Here is a 19984-nt window from a genome sequence, read left to right as displayed (position 1 = left end):
TTAGATTGAAATTTGTTTAACTTTTTGGACAGTAAGAAATATTATTTATAATTAGAAAACTTTATAAACATTATGCCATTTTTTTTATCTTTGCGTTGTTCCTCACTCAGCATCCATCTATATTTCAGTCATGACAGAGCTCGGACCTGCTGTTGCATGATCTTATCGTTTGAAGGGATTCTCCAACTTGTTTGTGTGCGTGTGTGTGTACTACAGTTGGACACAGGCATCCCTGGAACACCTTGCTGAAGAAGTGCATCCTATCACACCCTTACTGCTTGGCAAGTAACCAAGCAGATAGTGTAGGAAGAGATGGCAGTGATGGGGACAGCACTAAATGCAGGAATATGCCACTTAGTAATTCCTGTTTCTAACTGTACATGGTGCATATGTACGTAAATATGTATGGATAGTATGTGTATATAAGCTATGTGTTGTTCATACACAAATACAAACTTTAGTTCTTTAAAAAGAAGAGTGTGTTTTCACTAAAGTTGGGTATGGCTGTTGTAAAACTCAACGAGGTGGTGGTGGCAAATAAGCCCTGCCCACTCAATAAATCCCTGAGCTCCCACTTAGTTTTCAGCCTCCGCATATTACAGACGTACTACTCTGTCTGCTTTAATACTTTGCTTTTTCTTTTAGATAAATTTGTTGGCAGTTTAGTTGTGTGCAAGGGATATAATAAGAACTTGCTGTAGTTTCTGATAACTGTAGCTGGGTGACAGTTTTTTGTGCAAACCTGCTGATATCCACATTCTTGTTCCTGTTAAACAGCATATTCCTTTTTGCTGTTATTCTCTCACTAGTCAGGCCCTATGGCAACTACAGCAATGTAATTCTAACCATAAGGGGGTTAACAATCCTTGGATATTGATGTGCTTCATCGGAGGAAGAAGGATTTGCTACCGCGGAGTGTAAAGGGAAAGGTGTCACTGTTCTTCTTGCCTTCAGTGTCTTCCCGGTCCTTTGCTTTATCTTCATGAGAATCTTCACCGTTACTTTTAGAGGAAAACAACTTAAAGACGTTATCAAAGATGTTCATGAAGATCGATTGATAGGGATCGTGTACACTTGACTTATACCATTTTTCTGCCCGTGGGGGAGAGAGTACAGTACTTCCTGTCAGGAACCTTCCTTCTTGTAAGGGCCGATAATTGTCCCAATAGTAGAAACTCTGGGAGGTATCTGTGTACTCGTTATGGGTGTTTTCACACACCATCTCATATCTACAGAAGGAAGTGCAGAGAGTTATTCCATAGCGAGAAGAAACATCGGCACATACTACTCTAGTACAAAGGTGAGCACAAGCCATTGTCAGTCAAGATGAAAGGTGGTGCCCTCCTTCCCCTTCCTTAACAATTTCTCTCTCTTTTGGGAGACAGGAAAGTGGTATATGGAGAAAGTTATCCGTTAACAGAAAGAAACATTGTTACGTGCCACTTCTGCACAGGTGTTCGGTCTCGTACAAAATGCAATGACCTCGATCGAGAGCTGCTACTTCTCCAGATGAAGAAATCGTCATCTTCCTACACCCAAGAGGCCACTCTACGTCACGAGATCCTTCAACGCTCCAAGACCCAGCAATGACATGGAACCATTCCACTCATCCTCATGTTTGAGTCTGAGCATGTGACATCGCATAAACGCTCTTATGAACAGAGACCACATTGCATACTTTAAGAATTTTACCACTTCCTGCTCCTTCTGATACCAAGCACCCCCATGGGTGGTGGCGGAGACGACCAACAAAAGGGGGCTGAAAATTGCGTGCTTGCCTTGCCCCTATAATTTTACATGTTCCTGTATCTTCTTCCTCGCCTGTTGCCAAACCTTTGAATGTAATGCCTGCCGCCCCCAAAAGGGAAGAAAGACACAGAAGTCACCGAAGCACAGGACGACTGATTAGGCAGTTTCACAAGTTACTAACAGGTTCCCTACATAGTTTCGTGGGAGGTACAGTGCAGTACAAAAACTCAACCTGACCCTCCCTTTGCGGCATTTTGGTATAAGGTACAGGAGTTCGTGCTCCTGCTACCAGTGCAATATCTTATGCGAGATCAAGCACTACTCCTACTGGGATGCTTGGTGATGCCAAGGCTTACATTAAGGTTGAGAGAACCACTGGTACATACCGAGAATGTATCCACTTGGGAAGAAGATCTTGGTTTGTTCTCATCTTGCATGTGACAGGACGTTGGCAGCCAACCTTTTCTCTATCCTGCCCTAAGACACTTCACTGATGCCAACACTTAAAAAACATTGATAAATGTATCAGTACATATGGTAACATATCCACTTGAATATAAAATCCTGGTACATTCCCGCCTTGTAAGTGGGGCATTAATTTGCATCAGGAAAGTTACCTTCCAAGAGAATACATTTTGATATTGTACTAGTGTTTAAATTCCTGCTATCACTTCTTATTCTTGTACATCCTCATGCAGGATGATAGGTGCTATCCTTATCCTCTTCCTTCTTTTGGAGAGTTCTGGAGATGACAAACCCAGCAAAAAGAGTGTCATAAAGTGTAGAATTAACAAGCGATGCAAACATGATGACGTTAGAGCACCGTCTAATCCCAGCCGACAGGTACTACAACACTATCACTATGATCCCAGCCTTCCACATCCCCACCACTCACCAAGCTCTCTTGTCTCCACTTGCTTGGTCTCAGTGTGACCAGTCTCTGTAGGATTGTTGGACTCCCCAGCGATTGTTCACTTTGTGATTGGATCTCTCGTGCCTTTCTTTCAGTGACTTTCAGGTTACATAACTTTTGGAATCTGTTACATTCCAGCTTCTCTAATTTACAATACCGGTGAATGAGGAAACTACTGTATGGTATTTTTTATCACGTGTAAAGGCTGCAAAATCTTCCCTTCACAAGCGCTGAGGTAACCTTGTGGTCTTCCCTTCACGTTCTGTCAATGATTCTTTGCACTTGTTCTCTGGATTTAGTCCATTAACTATGAAAGCAGAGCTCTTCAAAAAAGTCTACGATTACCAAGGTTTGTACTCGTAACTGAATAACAACACTCATCGTGGGAACTCCTCACCTCCGAGGACTCTACTGCCCATGGACGTTTCTGAAAAAGGTGGGGTGCCCACTTCGATTATCCTTTCATCTCAAAGATATGATCCACAAAAGAAATGCACCTGCTTTTAAACCTAGGTAGTGCACATAGCATTACTTCTTTGCAAGCTTTCCAAAGGAGTTTGGTAAAGCTTTTGGTAGCATTGATGAATAGCATTGTTTCTGTTCTTGACTTGCATCAACAGAGGTCTCACTTCCCAGACCCTTTTGAAGCAGTTGCACTCGGGAAGATGACAGCATGATAGACCTATTTGCATGGTTCATCCGGGCAGGAAAACTGTTCAAGCAAATACACTTACTGTTAACAGGGACTCGTAATAGTTATTTACCATTCCCACATAATCAAAAGGCGGAAAATCTTCTTTACTACAGGTTTTCACCATCACTGGACTGGCTCCTCATTAAATTGAATGGAAAAAATATCTTCCAGTACTGTATTGTGCTGTCCCTTCCAGTCCATTAGTAGCATTCAAGAACTACAAACTTCCTTAGGAATTCTAGACTGTTATTCTTTTCCATCCAATTTCCCATTTCACTGGTTATTCAGTCAGTTGATTTATACAAGTAAATCTACTTGTAAAAAAATGTAAATAAAATTATATACTGTATATGATTTATATATTGATCTATCTATTAGGAAACTTAACCCATCAATTAGAAAATGCCCAAATCTGTTCTGTGCTTTGCAGTGACCATCACTAGCAGTTCCTTCAGTGTCCTGGTCCCTTGATAGAATGCTCATTTTTTTTTTTTTTACTAAATCAGATATTTCTTATTCCTTAAAAGAACTACTTCTGAAGGCTATATTTTTAGATAGCTTTAGCCTTGAGGCAAGTCAGTGAACTTGCAACATTCCATAGAGAACAGGAGCTTCTCATCCTCACTCCTGGCTCCTAATTTTGACCAAAAATATAAGGCTTTTACTTAGATGGACCCTCTTTTAGGTTTCAGCTTTACAGCTCAGATATTTTAACCTCTCTGTCCAGTGTTCAACTTGCTACAGAGACTGAACCTATGTCTCCCTTATATGGATTTTGTGCTTTGCAAACCGATACACTGGCCCTAGGGCAGGGAAGACAATATTTCTTTCATGTGCATGTGTTATAAATACCAGTGAGAGTGCATCCTGCTTTCCCTATCAGGTATACCTAGTGCTATGGGTCCTCTTGGAGCAGCATAGGGGATTTTTCTTTTAGGAGAGCTTCATTATTAATGGTTGTTCAATTTAATTCTCTGCTTGTAGCACAAGAGGGGTAAGTTAGTAAGAGTTAGATGCGAATTTGCTCCTCTTCCAATAACTATAAAGGGTTGTGGTCATCAGCAGCCATTGCCTGGCCCTTCTTCCTTCCCTGGTTCTAACTTGGGTGCTGATTATATGTATATATGGCGAGTCTCTAGAACATTGTCACTGTCCATTACCTCTGCCATACATGAGCAACTTTTATATGTTTAAATAATGAGTAAGAAGTCTGTTCTTAGTTGCAATTGAACTGTTTCTGGTGGTACATGGTTGCTGGCCTGATTACTCTAAGCCGTACACTTTTCTTCAGGTCTAGTCAAAGATGTATGGCCCTCAATTTTGCCACTGACCAGATTTTATTATTTTGGGAGCTTTGGCACTCTTTTTTCCCATTTTCTACCAAGAACGGGAAAGTACTAATCCCTTCTGTTTTGGATACTTTGGTATCCCGATGTGAGTAATGGTACCTCGAGTATATTGTTGCGTGCAGCTGGTGGACGAGATGATAGGTCCTTTGCTCAAGCACCATTAGACGGATGGGTAATTGGTACCTCGACTGTCTAGTTTGGTGGTGCCTGAGAGTTTTCTCTCCATGATGACATCCAATGTGGTCCTATGGTCTCCAATTACATTGCTGTTTCTATCTTTGGAACAGAATGTTCGTATAGGGTTGGAGTGGATCTCCTGAGCAAACTGCAGCCAAGCTTTTCCTTGTGAGGGATGAGGATGTGCAGGAGTGCCCCTATGGTATTGGACCTTACTGCCCGGTACCAACAGAAACAGAGAATCCAGTGTCAGAATTTGCAACTTTGGAGTTTCTTGCACTCATTTGTTACATGCAACCGACTGGGTGTGGCAACCATGGCACCCGCTTCAAGTAGGTCCTCTGTTATTGAGCTGTTTGAGTGCCCCTCAAGAGTCGAGAGCTTCTGTGGAACTGCCATGGTCCAATCTTGGTTGTTGGCCCTGGATCAAGTTCATGACCAGATCTGTAAATTTGAAAACTCGCTCTCAGTACCAGTTAGTTCAACAACCCCCCTCTCCACTCAGATAAGAAGCATGCTCTTTACAGCTTCCGAGACTAATGCCATTACTTTCAAGCAGTCTTCTTATGACTTGACTAGTAGTCATGCCCCATGACGTACTTTGCAAAGATGTTGGGGTTATTTACTCCTGACTCTGGGGAGAAGTACAGGAATTCTGTGCTGTCTGGTGGGCAGTGATAATTTTGATCTCGCTAGGCAGCAAATTAGGTGGTAAATGGGTTTTGAAAGAGAAGGTTTCTTTAAAGTCCTAATTCTCAAAACTAGTTACTTCAGAGTTACTACTGGTGATTCAGTGCAGGGATCAATGTCACTCTAGCCAAGGAGTTGTGTGCAGGGTGTGGTGAAGTGGAGATAGCTTTGCAGGACCCCTTAATCCTTTGTACAGTGGAAACGAGGATATCTTCTTTGCAGAACTCCTTGATCCATCACACAGTCTCTGCATGGGCGGCTGTAGACAAAACATCAAGTAAGGCAATGGCTGGGGGGGGGGGATCCCTAATGAAGAAGGATGCTGAAGCTTTCTCTTTACTATATTTAGGAGCACCTGCAATTTTTTTTTTTCACTCTAGGATTCTTTACAAGTAAGGCCCTTTCAAGATCCCCAACCTAACCAGTTCAATAAGAGAGGCAGAGCAGAGGTAGTGAAGGACACTTATGTTGAAGTCCTCCACTTTTATTAAGTAGTGTGTCCTTCTAGACAGATACTTGATACCTTTTCTGGGCCAGTGGCCCTCCCATATCTAGCAGACTGTTAGCATTTGTAACTTTTCTCCAATGTAAACTATTCTCCAATATCGCTGAAATCCCTAGTGTTGATGCAGAGGTGAAAGGTATGTTGGAGAAGACTATTCTTCTACAACCTACTCTCTCTGGGTCTCCCTGGACCTTTTTGTACAGCAATCTGGTTCAGGGTGGGGACAGTATGAACTGTAGATTTCCATCAGAAAAGGAGACTTTTGAAAAATGTGTACTCTCGAGTACCTATTCATCAGTCCTCTCAAAAGTATCTCTGCTGCTTCCTCATAATAAGGGTGAATCGGTTCAAGACCCTGCAATCGAGATGTGCACTGCTCTCAAGGTATTCTCAGTGATGATATCTCGAACCCTCTCACACAGGATATGTCTTTTGATCTATTCCAGTAATAGGTTGATCCTGGCCTCCGTAGTGCAACCATTCTATCGATACATTACCTACTGTTCAACATGGGTAAATTTTTTTCAGCCACCCTTCCTCAATGGAGAAGCTCATTCCTGGAGGAGTCATTTGCATCTCTGCCAGAAGGAATCTGACCAGCAGAGTTGAGTCGACTCCCCACCTACATGGAACTATTCTCAGATGTGTTTAAGGAGGGGTTGGGCTTTGACCTGGTCAAGTCAGATCTGTGGTGAGCATAAATCCATCTGCAATAACGTTTTGATGGTGCATCCAGGAACATTTAAGAAAACCTGCCATAGTGGGTGATGAACAAAACCACCACCATAATAGCTCACATTAACCAGAAAGTTGACAAAGCAGGCGGATACTTGGGCATCAAATCACACCACAGACCTGTCAACCAGATAAATCCGGGTAAGCCTTTGCCTTTCCTCCATTCATTCTAATACACTGGCTGATGAACCGAGTGTTGATAACACCTGGTTTCAGATCGACCTGGTAGCTCCCAGAGGGCAAGCAACAAGCCAAGTGGTATCCCAATCTGTTACCATCTTTAGAGCAGATTGTGATTTATGCTAAGTTGGGCTTCTCGGTCACAACTGTGGAAAGGTTACTTGCTCAGCCTTGAGTCTTGTCTTCTGGCTGAAGCGCATAAATCTCTCCTCATCGTGGGAGTTGTCCATACTTGTGAAGACCTTAGAGTCTCTTTGCCTACCCTGGGACCTCAAGCCACCAGAGTGAGACATAAACCATGTTCACAAGTCTCTTACTAGTACCCTATGAGCATTTGAGGTCATCAGACAGGGTTCAAACTTGCAAGACTGCGTTTTTGCTAACAGTAGCCTCGAGGAAGAAATTTGGTGAGTTGCATGGACAATCTTGTACAGTATATCCTAGTAGGTTGGCTTGTATATCCTAGCAGGTTGGAAGGTCTCTTAGTATTGTGCCCAAATTCATAACCAAACACAGAACCCAGTGACACGGCTCTTAAGTTTGAAAACCTTCTATGCCCACTTGCTCCATGAAGCGTCATAGGAGATTTTTTTGTCTAGTGAGGGCTTTGCACTGTTATCTGAAGAGGACTAGACATCTCAGGCTTGAGTGTCAGTGACTCTTCCTTAGGAGTAATAGAACCAAAATGTGTGTTGAGAATAGTCTCTTTTTGACTGCTTGAGACAAGAACATACACTACAACTTTTGAGGTGATCGAAGTACCTAGTCAAACTAGAGTTTATGAAGTCCAGTATTGATCCTCCTTCATACTCAGAATCTTGCTGCTGGACAGGTAATGAAGGAGTTTGGAGGTGCCAAACCTTTTATTCAAGGAAGAATACCCGCAAGTCCTTTCAACACTTTTATTCTTGGCCATTCCTAATTCTAGCATGATGGAAAGGGTGGGCTTGGGCTCCTCTAGGACATTGTCCTGTCCCTTGCCTACTATTCTCGAGCAACCTTTAAACCTTAAGACTTTAGTGGCGGCTCTAGTAGTTATGCAGCCATCCCAGCTCCCACATTGGACAGGAAGCTTCTGGTCTATGATAACATGTGTGACAAATGTCTGGAAGAAATGTCGAATGATTTGCTCCTCTGCTTCTTTCTTTCCCCTCATTTGGGGATGAAGTATTCATACCATTACACGATTGATTTGAATGTTGATGTAGGTATGCTACATCCTTGCTTTATGAGGGGTTAGATGGTGGAATGAATACCTACCCATTGGTCATCTTGCACCTTTCATTCCTAACCAAGTCTCCCTTTTGGGGGGAGAAAGATTCCTTCATCAACCAAGTACCAGGTACTGGCTAGGCCCTATCAGCCAACTCATCCCTATGATGAGCCAAAAGGGGGTTGCTAGAGTCATGTCCTCACTGTTGTATGGGACCAGTGAGAATGGCATATTTCAGAATAGAAAAAGAACCAATCAGTTTGGTTTAATTATTTTCTTTTTTTTTGGGGGGGGGGGGGGAAACTTCCTAACCACCAATAACTTACTCTCCATATTCCAAAGGACAAAAGGTTTATCATAGCTTGGAAAAATATAAATTGATTTTAAAGTTTATCTTTCCTTCGCCAAACTACGATGTCTAGTTTGTCAAACCCCTTTTATTATGAGAAAATAGGGCTATCTCCTAAAGATTAAAACTGACATTACTGATCAATCATACTGTGGTGCTAATCCACATAGCAATTATAAAGGTTTTTGTAAAAAGTAAAAGTAAGACCTTAAATTCATAAATATATACACTTAGTTTATAAATGTACTAATATAAATACAATATGGAATGAAACACTGTATGTAATAAAGCAGAGAAAATTATTAACCTTCATGATTTTTATTTTCCTCGTTTACCCAAATGTGTGTGAATCTGAGTGTATTAACATTTCTTAGAAAAATACTACTTTTCAAGTGAGCAATATCCTATAGCAACACTGATGAAAGTGACTCCAGAATCTAAAATCCTATTGAATCCCCTCCATGCAAAGTCCCTTTCTTCAATAAACAATTGGGATTCTTACCGGTGATGGGCTTAGTGCAGGCAGTGCACCGCTTAGCAAAGAGCTCTCCGAAGCAGTCGGCGCAATAGGGCTTGTCATCCCTGGAGGTGAAGCGTTGGCCGGCCAACGAAGTGTCACAATTAGTGCAAGTGAAGCATTCCCTATGCCAGGGCTCACTCTTGTAGGTCACACCGCCAGAGGTGATGATCTGGAAGGAAGGAAACTCTTAAAAAATTAAAGTATTAATGACAATGGCCCAATTGCAAAACAGAAAAGAATACTTCGATTAAACAAAACTATATATTGAATACAATGAATGGATTTCTCAAACCATAGGACCAAATATTTGGGCATATTAGTACTTTTTCTGTGGCTATTTATATTATTATTAGCTAAGCTACAACCCTAGTTGGAAAAGCAAGATGCTATTAGCCCAAGGGCTCGAACAGGAAAAATAGCCCAGTGAGGAAAAGGAAATAAGAAAATAAATAAACGATATGAGAAATAATTAACAATTAATAAAATATTTTAAAAACTAACATCAAAACAGATATTTCATAAACTATAAAAAGTCGAAAATCAGTTACAAAACCAGCATTGTTTATCCTTTCAGAAAATCACAAGATATATCTATTTGAACGTCGTTTATTATCAATTAACCACATTCCAGCTAAATATAAAACAGTGACTAAAGAAACAATAATAGCTTTCATTTTAAAATTAAAAGCAACAAAGAAATGCCAATAAGAGGAAGTACAATATTACGCCTTAAGTTTATTCTGGCAAACTGCCTCAGACAAGACAAAGTAATCTATCTAGAAAAGATCAAACTAATTCAGTAACACAATACAGAATAAAAAGGTACTGTAATTTATAATAAACTTTCTGAAAATCCATCCATATACCAAAGGCACTTCCCCCAATTTTGGGGGGGTAGCCGACATCAACAAGGAAACAAAACAAAAAGGGGACCTCTACTCTCTACGTTCCTCCAGCCTAACCAGGGACTCAGCCGAGTTCAGCTGGTACTGCTAGGGTGCCACAGCCCAACCTCCCACATTTTCCACCACAGATGAAGCTTCATACTGCTGAATCCCCTACTGCTGCTACCTCCGCGGTCATCTAAGGCACCGGAGGAAGCAGCAGGGCCTACCGGAACTGAGTCACAATCGCTCGCCATTCAATCCTATTTCTAGCACGCTCTCTTGCCTCTCTCCCATCTATCCTCCTATCACCCAAAGCTTTCTTCACACCATCCATCCACCCAAACCTTGGCCTTCCTCTTGTACTTCTCCCATCAACTCTTGCATTCATCACCTTCTTTAGCAGACAGCCATTTTCCATTCTCTCAACATGGCCAAACCACCTCAACACATTCATATCCACTCTAGCCGCTAACTCATTTCTTACACCCGTTCTCACCCTCACCACTTCGTTCCTAACCCTCTCTACTCGAGATACACCAGCCATACTCCTCAGACACTTCATCTCAAACACATTCAATTTCTGTCTCTCCGTCACTTTCATTCCCCACAACTCCGATCCATACATCACAGTTGGTACAATCACTTTCTCATACAGAACTCTCTTTACATTCATGCCCAACCCTCTATTTTTTACTACTCCCTTAACTGCCCCCAACACTTTGCAACCTTCATTCACTCTCTGACGTACATCTGCTTCCACTCCACTCCAATTTATAATAAACTTTCTGAAAATGATTGTGAGAATCTCATCTGGCTCGGAGTGCGAAAAGGAGTCCGGAACGAGACAAGGAAAATTACCTTATTACACTTGACACAGCGAGTGGCAAATTTATCCTCGTAGCAGGCGGCGCAGTAGATATCCTGGTCCCTAGGGATGAAACTCTTGGTCCCGATGGGAGTTTTGCACACGCAGCAGCAGAAACACTTCTCATGCCACTGGCGGGCCTTGTATTCCATCTTCTTGTTGCCTGGCAAGAGGAAACAAAATATGAAGATACAAGGCTTGATTCAAGGATAAATTACTCAATAAAAACCGCTATCAATTACTCTAAATTCTGATAGAAGGGAACGGAATATAGAAATAAACTTAAGGAATTAGGAATAACTAAAACTTGAAACAACTGAATCATTGAAAAATCAAAGCTAATGAATAATACAAATTTGATACAGAATACACTTTAATTGTATTATAATAAACTAAAAACAACTGATACATTGCAATTAAAATTAAGAAGTGAATAAAAAACTATTGAAATATTGAAAATCAAAACAATGTACTTACAACATATTACTTATGCAATTTTATCATAATATCTTGAAGAAATGAAGAGGCTTAAGTTAAAGATTAGGAAAGAAGGATAATCAGTCAAAATGGCTTTTACTGATACTAATAAACAAAATTATTTTTTTTTCATCCAACAGAATAAAAATCCTCGTAATTTCTTAAGAGAAATTTACACAAGATATGTAATAAAAATTGTACGAGTTACATGACATAATACCATGAAAAGGTCCGTCACATAAAAACCAATTACAAACCACTCAATTCAGTAATAGACTTCAACGACACTTAAATCATTGCCCCAGTCGTCCTCCCTTCAATTGCCATAATTTGTTCTTAACACCACTGAAAGGATTTCATGTGCAAGATTTAGAAGAAACTTAAAATGGTGGAAGATTTCTGAAGAAAATATAGTGCAAAGTTGATTATTCTCTTAATACGAAAAACAGAGAGAGAGAGAGAGAGAGAGAGAGAGAGAGAGAGAGAGAAAATGCAATCACTGAGAAATAGCCCATAAACGCATGAAATAAATTGCCAAAGAAAATGAGCCCTATCTAAGGGGATCGTACAATAGGTCCCGTGCCACTGGGAAAGGATATCCTTTCTGAGAGAGAGAGAGAGAGAGAGAGAGAGAGAGAGAGAGAGAGAGAGAGATGCCAGAAAGGAAAGGCCAGCGGAGTTAAGGCAGTGAGTGCTATCAATAATGCAAGAGAGCTACGCTGCTGCTAACCCAAATGATAACGACACCGTCCGACTTAGATACTCCAGAATAGTACCTTTTCATTTTGTTAACTGAACATACCTATCAAATTCTTGAGACAAATACTTTCAGATATTTTCTCTCTCTCTCTCTCTCTCTCTCTCTCTCTCTCTCTCCGCCCATGTTCACCTGCGTAATAAACCAAAGTACGCCCTACCATCCATCTTCATTCCTTTCTTGGAAAATTCATACTCGCAAACCATCCCCTGGCATCTGTATCTATCCACGAGGTGGCCTTGATCTCTCTCTCTCTCTCTCTCTCTCTCTCTCTCTCTCATTGAAAGATCGATGGTGATGGATGATGATACATTATCGAGTCCAGCTTCGCTTTAGTGGAAAACACCAAAACTTAGGTTAAAATTTCAGGGATAAGGATTAGACTTTAGTAACCCAAATCGAAATGTTACACGTTCTTTAACATCAGTTAAATTTTCATGAATGGAGAGTGAAATTGAAGGAACACAAATAAAAACCTTCAATGACTTTCATGGATGTCCAAGGTCGAACATTTCTAAAACGGGTGAACAATTTTCTAAAAATGGGTCGAAATTGAAAGAGGATTTGGAGGGGCAAATTTACATAATATTGGTAACCCAAAGATTTCCGAAATACCCGACATATATTCCTTTCTAGTTATTGGTCGCATTTTCTTAAATACCGAAAAATAATCTCACGTGAATATCATTAAGTTTTCTAATTACAGTTTAAGAAAATCTTTGATCAAGTAAGAAAATAAAAAACTTTCCGTCGGAATGACATAAAATAAATTCTTTCATTTAACAAATTAAGCAAAAATAAATATATTAAATTAATTACGTAACTCGCATAGCATTGCGATCGAAGTCAAGGCAATAGTTCTTCTATTTGTTTCTTGCAACTTTTATTTTACAGTAAAATGTGCTTTTAAGTCGCTATTTCTGAGAGGGGAAATATAGGACCTAAAAACATAGCAATTAAAAAAATAATTGAACTATTCTTTCATCTGACTACAGTTTTCTTTGTTCTAAATGTTACTTTCAACACAAGAGAGAAAATTCTAAATGCTACTCGAAATAAAATAGATGTTGTAAAAAAATGTGTATTTCATTCTTTGGGTCTAATTCTCCATCCGAAGAGGAGCAAAGCCCTTATTCGTTGTAGGAATATCATGTTTCAGCCTTTTCCCAATTTCTCTTTACTTCTCTTCTATTTCAGTTTCTACAGCCCTCTGCCAATTAAGGATCTGAAAAATCCTCCAATGTTAAATCCCTTATACTGTACCTCGAGGCGGGAAGAAAAAAAAATATTTCTTCGAAGTATTTGACTAGCAATTATTTTCTCTTTTCTAAAATAAAATATATCTAGCTCAAGTCTATTCGGTGTCACCTTAATGACCGGAAAGAATTATTTGAAAAAAACGATTACCACGACATTTTAGACAAAATTTTCAACTTCCAACATAGCTAAACATCTGTCACCAAAATTATGATATACCACACTTTTGTACACGGTAAAATTATAAAAAAAAAAAAAAAAAAAAAAAAAAAATGAAAAATCGTGCTGCATGGAGAGGGGTACGGTTTTAACGTGAATCATTACAGTTTCCATAGCAACCCTTCCCAAAGTACTGCGACAGGCAAAGTTGGAATCAAAAGGACGTTCTGCTACCGAGACCAAATTTGATTTGAGAATGATAACTGAAATGACATGGTAATTATAGGCGTCAATTAAGTCTGTCTGTCCCCCCCACTCTCTCTCTCTCTCTCTCTCTCTCTCTCTCTATATATATATATATATATACACCCACACACACACACACACACACACATATATATATATATATATATATATATATTTATATATATATATATATATGCGTGTGTATGTGTATACACGCACGTGTTTGTATGTGTATGTTAGGAAGGAGTACTGTATATTCATGATATAGTAAGTCTATCACAATATTGTAAGACAAAATGGACTCTGCCAACAAACGGTTATGATGTGAATATACAATATAAACCTATCTCGTGTAAAGACAAAGAGAAGAAAGTTACGGTACTAGTAAGCTGAATGTATTTCATTGTGTATAAAAAAAAACTTATTGGTATACAGTATACCATAGGTCAACAAATAACTCGTGGCCATAATAGAAATAAAGCAAATCGACCCTTGTTTAATAGAAAGGGGTTTCTAGCGAGAATAATTATTATAATGGTTTCCTTTATGCTTTTTCTGTCCCATATAGGGTCTGGTCATTTTCGACCATTAGATTTTATGAGTCCGGAAAAATATCGGCTAACTTTTGGAGGCATTTTGGCAGAAGGACTCTTTCTTTGTTTTGCTTTTCGTTTTTCTTTATCTATTTTCATTCTTAAGACACATGAACGTGTTCACATAAACACATACACTTACTGTTTCAAAATGCTTAATTCAATTGAAGTTTTCCAAAAGAATAATTTTTAAGGAAAATATCCTCATGGTAAAAAAAAAAGGACATATTTGCGTGTGCGCACGCGTGCACACACCTACTGTTTCAAAATGCTTAATTAAATTGGATTTTTCCCATAGAATAATTTTTTCTATGGAAAATATCCTCATGGTCAAAAGACACACATTTGCTATTTCAAAATACTTAACTAAATTGAATTATTCCAACAGAATAATTTTTCTATGGAAAAAACCTCATGGTTGAACTAGACACACATTTGCGTGTGCACACAAACACACACACTCTCTTACTGTTTCAAAATGCTTAATTAAATTGAATTTTTCCAACAGAATAATTTTGCTATGGAGACAAAAAAACCTAGTTAAAAGAAAGACTCTCAACATCAACCCCCAACTATCTCCCTCCCAGAGTCACTCAAGTTGAAGAGACAGTCCGCTCCAAACATGTCCTCTGAATATTGTCATTCCAGTGAACGGACATTCAACAACGGAGACAGCGCGGAAGACAATAAAGCCTTCTTGATGAAGAGAAAGAATCGAGTGACCATTAGGCTGCTTGGATGGAGCCATAATTCTGTACCATGGTCTTTCATTGTCTTGGGGTAGAGTTCTCTTACTTGAGGGTACACTCGGGTACACAATTCTATCTTTGTTAAAAAATTTTCTAGTTTATATATGAAATATTTATTTAATGTTAAAATGTTTTAATGTTTATTACTTTTCTTGTAGTCTCCTTATTTAATTTCTTCACTGGGCTAGTTTTCCTGTTGGAGCGTTCGGGCTTATAACATTCGGCTTTTCCAACTAGGGTTATAGCTTGACAAGTAATAATAATGATAATAATAATAATAAAGGCCGCTCATGAATGGCAGAGGCAAGGGACAGTGACATTGCCCTATCAAGCAGGGTAATACCCTAGAGACTGACCATATATACATATGATCAGCGCCCAAGCCTTAATCCAAGCTAATATCAAGGAAGGCCAGGCAATGGCTACTGATGACTCAGTAGATAGCCTATAGGCTCCCCAAAACTCCCCATCCTTAGCTCACAAGGATGATGGAGCTGCAGCGACCAAATAAACTATCAAGTTCTAGCTTGACTCAAACCCCAGTCTGGCATTCACCAGTCAGGGACGTTACCACATCGGCCACCACAACCCTAATAATTTCTTTTCTTTTGAATCTTCCCTTATTTCTTAACGTTTAACGGTAGCTAAGCAAGGAAGAGTTTTAATTACTGAAGGTGTAGATTTTTTTTTTAGAATTAATCTTTTTTATTTCAATCATATCGTACCACGTTCAACAAAAGAATATGTATTTAACTGGTATATGTAAAAGTGCGTGCAAATGCTAGGTTTAAAATTTAAAAAAGCATGGTAGACTACTTAATAAAAATTTAAAGTAAATTTAAGTGTTGCAAATATATATTTCTTAAAGCAAGCAATTTTTATTCTTACTATGAAAAGTGTTTATACAAAACAAATTTTCAAAGAGCATCACAAACGGGAGAAAACAAAAATGTTTTTGATATTTCTTAAAAAAAGAATGTCCAAGACATTCTACGATCTCAAGCTGGATAGCCAAATACCATTTCTTAAATTAGAAGAGGACTCGACTTCATATTTCAGAATTTAAAAGAGAAACCATGGCACATTTTGCCGTATCAAGGGCATATACGAAAATATCTCGGGAGAGACCGACGCCATGGGCGTACCCCACCCCCAACCCCTTCCCGAGGGCGACCATAATTGATTTGGGCCCAAGGATGGAAACCCCTACTCGAGTCTCACATCACCTCGAATCCCAGAGGGAAACTGGACAAAATTACTCACATTTACGCAACATCTTCCAATCTATTGAGAGAGAGAGAGAGAGAGAGAGAGAGAGAGAGAGAGAGAGAGATATTCCGTTAATAACCAACAGAATTAAAGTGGTTACAACTAATTCATTTCTTTTCAAGGTGTCATCATAGAGAGGTCTCGAGGTTTAATGGGGTTGGGGGTTAATCCGTTCGCAGAATAAACTTAGAATATAATCATATATATATATATATATATGTGTGTATATATATATATATATATATGTGTGTATATATATATATATATATATAGAGAGAGAGAGAGAGAGAGAGAGAGAGAGAGAGAGAAATCAAAATTGGTGAAAGTATAACAAGTTACAGGAACAAATGATTGGCATTCATATACACTAGAAAAGCGTATAAGATTTAATCAAAAAAAGAAAACAGCTAAATGAAACTAGAAAAGTATAATAACTCAAAATGCTAAAAACAAAAATACGAAAATAAACATTCAAAGGTAAAACAATGCACGCAAACAAAACGAAAAACTGGGCCAAGTCCCCCAAACATGCAAAATGAACCGTGGTCTACATCCAGTAACCGAAGGAATGCTAAAATAAAAAGAATCAAACAAAAATCGGGGTAAGGTTTCGGCTAACTGGGGGAAACGGTGTCAAGGTTAGAAAAGTTTTCCCATCTCCCTAATCTCATGCATTAGTAATTTTAGAATCCAGCTAAAAATACCAAAATTATATATTGGTCACTGAAGGGAAAAAAGTTTTCCTATCAGTCCTGATCTAAACATTGAAGGGGAGAAAAAAATTATTCGATTCCTGCTCTTCATCCTAATGAAAATTCACTCGGGCTAAAACCTTGCATTTCTTTATTCTACCAAGACCCTTTTAATACGAGAAATTTCTCCTTGATAAAATATTAAAGCAATTGACGATAATAAAATTTCATTGCTGCAAATAAGCTCAAGAATGTCAATCTTCGTCGATCCAGCAGACGAGATCAATTGATCCCCTTTCTTCATTGTGCAGCGTCTCCCAAAACGTGGGCGATCAGGACTCCCAACCTTTTCCTATTTCTTTCCACCTGAGGCTCTCTCTCTCTCTCTCTCTCTCTCTCTCTCCTTATTTCACCATCTGAACCCCCTTTCTTCCTTCGATTTTTCCTTCAAGACATGAACTCTAAAGACATCGTTTCAACAAGTGCACCAAAAATTGAAATTGTCGTTAACTGTTTTCAACGATTTCTTCTGTGTCCTTCCTGAATTCTCATGTATTTACACCGAAATCGCCTCTGCATTTACTAATTCTGCACATTTCTGTAACTTTTTTTTTTTTTTTACTGATCTTACTAACCATCTGGTTTTCACTTCCATACAAAAAATAATTACCAACTATCTTACATTACTGCTTTTTCCTACCACACTTAATTTAAGAGATTAATTTCCTCAATACAAAAACGGAAATGGATGAAACAACGCAGAGTCAAGGGAGGAATTTCTGAATTAATTTATTAGATACCTCCCTTTTCAAAAGTATCATATTAACCAAAATTATCTCCTAAGAAACTCGAGATCTAAGGCATTTCTCTTCCCTATTATCTCATCTTTTCTAAGACCAAACCCTCTTCTCTACCTATCCCAGCGTCTATATACAACCCCCCCCCCCCCATCCTCCAAAATCCAAATAATGGCCACCTGATCCCTTCATCAAATCCTCGAACCATAGGTTTCAAACGCTCGTGCCAAAGGATCTCTACGTTGGGATTTCTCTCGGAGGGTAGGATGACCACGTCCGATTCCGTGTGTCACGTATTTCACATGAAACTTCCGAGTTAATCCGAACGCTCTTTAAAGAAACGAATGTATCGGAATGTTCTTCTAAAATGTATCGAGACATGGATCTTCTTTTAAGAAAATACAGCTTTTAAAACTGAGAGAGAGAGAGAGAGAGAGAGAGAGAGAGAGAGAGAGAGAATCTCTCTCTCTCTCTCTCTCTCTCTCTCTCTCTCTCTCTCAAAAAGATAATGCAAGCCATATTTACACTTTCGAAAGACAATTATCTGAAAATAATAAAGGATGACTAAAACACTTTACTGTAATTTAAGAAACAGAATAAAGAATGAATCAACCGAAGGCAAAGTTTTTACAGGTAAGTAAAAAGCTTCAAAGGTTTTTAATCTTCTATTACAGGAACATCTCGGAAAAAATGCAGCAAATCTGTAATCGTTGTTTGATATCCTGCTTACGAGTTTCTCAGAGCGTATTCTATGTAAATCTGGGATAATTACCGCTGTCACTGCTTCTAATACTACAATTACTATTACCATATATATATATATATATATATAAATATGTGTCTGCTACTATTACTACTAGTAATATATACATATACACATACATACATACACACATGTATATAATATATATATATATATATATATGTATATATACATATGTATGTATATATACATATATATGTAAATATATACACACACACACACACACATATATATATATATATATATATATACACCTTCATTTCTCATCACTCATTAACTTTTTATGATTAACATACTGCCACTTATTGTAAGTGTACTTTATATGACGTGGAAATTAACCATTTGATAGCAATAAAAATATTTACAATTAAAATTAGTTCTTGAATGAGAAATACGAATATTATGTGCAAACACAAATATTACACGGAAATACTCTGAAAATGGGAATAATTAATTAATTGTTTTCTTTATTTACTCTGAAAGCACAAAACACACGTTATTAACGACGATTTTTTTTCTACTTTGAGCTAAACTTCATCATTTACGGAACAATAATTAATTTTTGATTCACTGAAATTTTTAAATCTTCTTCCGAAGATTCACAAATATGTATAACAAAACTAAAAAAATCTGAGATTTTTTTTTCATTAGATTGAACTAAGGTGGGATTGTCATAGCAGCTTATATTTAGGAAGAAATCAAGCGGTATGAAATATTTTCTAGCCCATACAAGTTAAATAGTCTTAAAGGGAATGAAAACTTTTGCAAACATTGGTTGCGCCAAGGCAAATATCTATTTTTTTTAAAAACTAGGAATCTACAAACCAAATGCAAGCATCTTACACAAGCATAGACACCAGAAGCCGCATGACTCACAGAAGACGAACCGTGGGTCGAAACCCATGATGGAGGAAGATGGAGAACACTGGAGCTGGTGGTGGTGATTTGGCGATGGCAAACAAAACAATAACAGAGGTATATTAGCACGTGCTAACGTGCACGAGTAGATACTACTTGCACGTGCGAATGTTAACTACTCTACTTATTCAATTATCTTCCCCATTGCTTTGGTTACTGAGTCAATAATAGGCACATGTGGATTTTTCCACCTTTCTTCTTCTTCTCCAAAGTAACATTTTTCTTAAGTGTTGGAAATAAAGCCAAGAGAAACTTTCCGCCAAATATATAAAAATATATTATATTTGGGACTGATATTCTTCTCTTATTTCCACTTGAAAATCTTGCATGAAAAAGATTATGATAATGTTAACACTTCAAGGAAAATTGCAAAAAGTTATATTAAACAAGATTCGTATACTTTCTTCCATTAGGAAGTCTTATTTTGTCAACTATAATGCCTTTAATGAGCTTTCCATAAAAGACAACTTCTCATTAAAAT

At 38.3% G+C, this 19984-nt stretch overlaps 1 protein-coding gene and 1 long non-coding RNA gene across 3 annotated transcripts in view; one reads left to right on the top strand and one right to left on the bottom strand.

The window, feature by feature from the left end:
* LOC137645625 (uncharacterized) overlaps positions 1-8866 on the top strand; it is a 71905-nt gene extending 63039 nt beyond the window's left edge. Inside the window, exon 3 of the long non-coding RNA XR_011045320.1 lies at positions 129-8866. This is a non-coding gene — a long non-coding RNA (uncharacterized lncRNA). The remainder of the gene's footprint in view (positions 1-128) is intronic.
* Lmpt (Limpet) overlaps positions 1-19984 on the bottom strand; it is a 170042-nt gene that overhangs the window by 3765 nt on the left and 146293 nt on the right. For both annotated transcript variants that reach the window (XM_068378436.1, XM_068378435.1), the window contains exons 4-5: positions 10820-10989; positions 9057-9243 (exon numbers count right to left, since the gene is read on the bottom strand). In XM_068378436.1, the coding sequence (XP_068234537.1) occupies positions 9057-9243; positions 10820-10989 (357 nt within the window). The remainder of the gene's footprint in view (positions 1-9056; positions 9244-10819; positions 10990-19984) is intronic.

The sequence above is a fragment of the Palaemon carinicauda genome, chromosome 8 (assembly GCF_036898095.1).
Source record: "Palaemon carinicauda isolate YSFRI2023 chromosome 8, ASM3689809v2, whole genome shotgun sequence".
NCBI lineage: Eukaryota > Metazoa > Arthropoda > Malacostraca > Decapoda > Palaemonidae > Palaemon > Palaemon carinicauda.
This window is presented reverse-complemented; position numbering and strand designations above follow the sequence as displayed.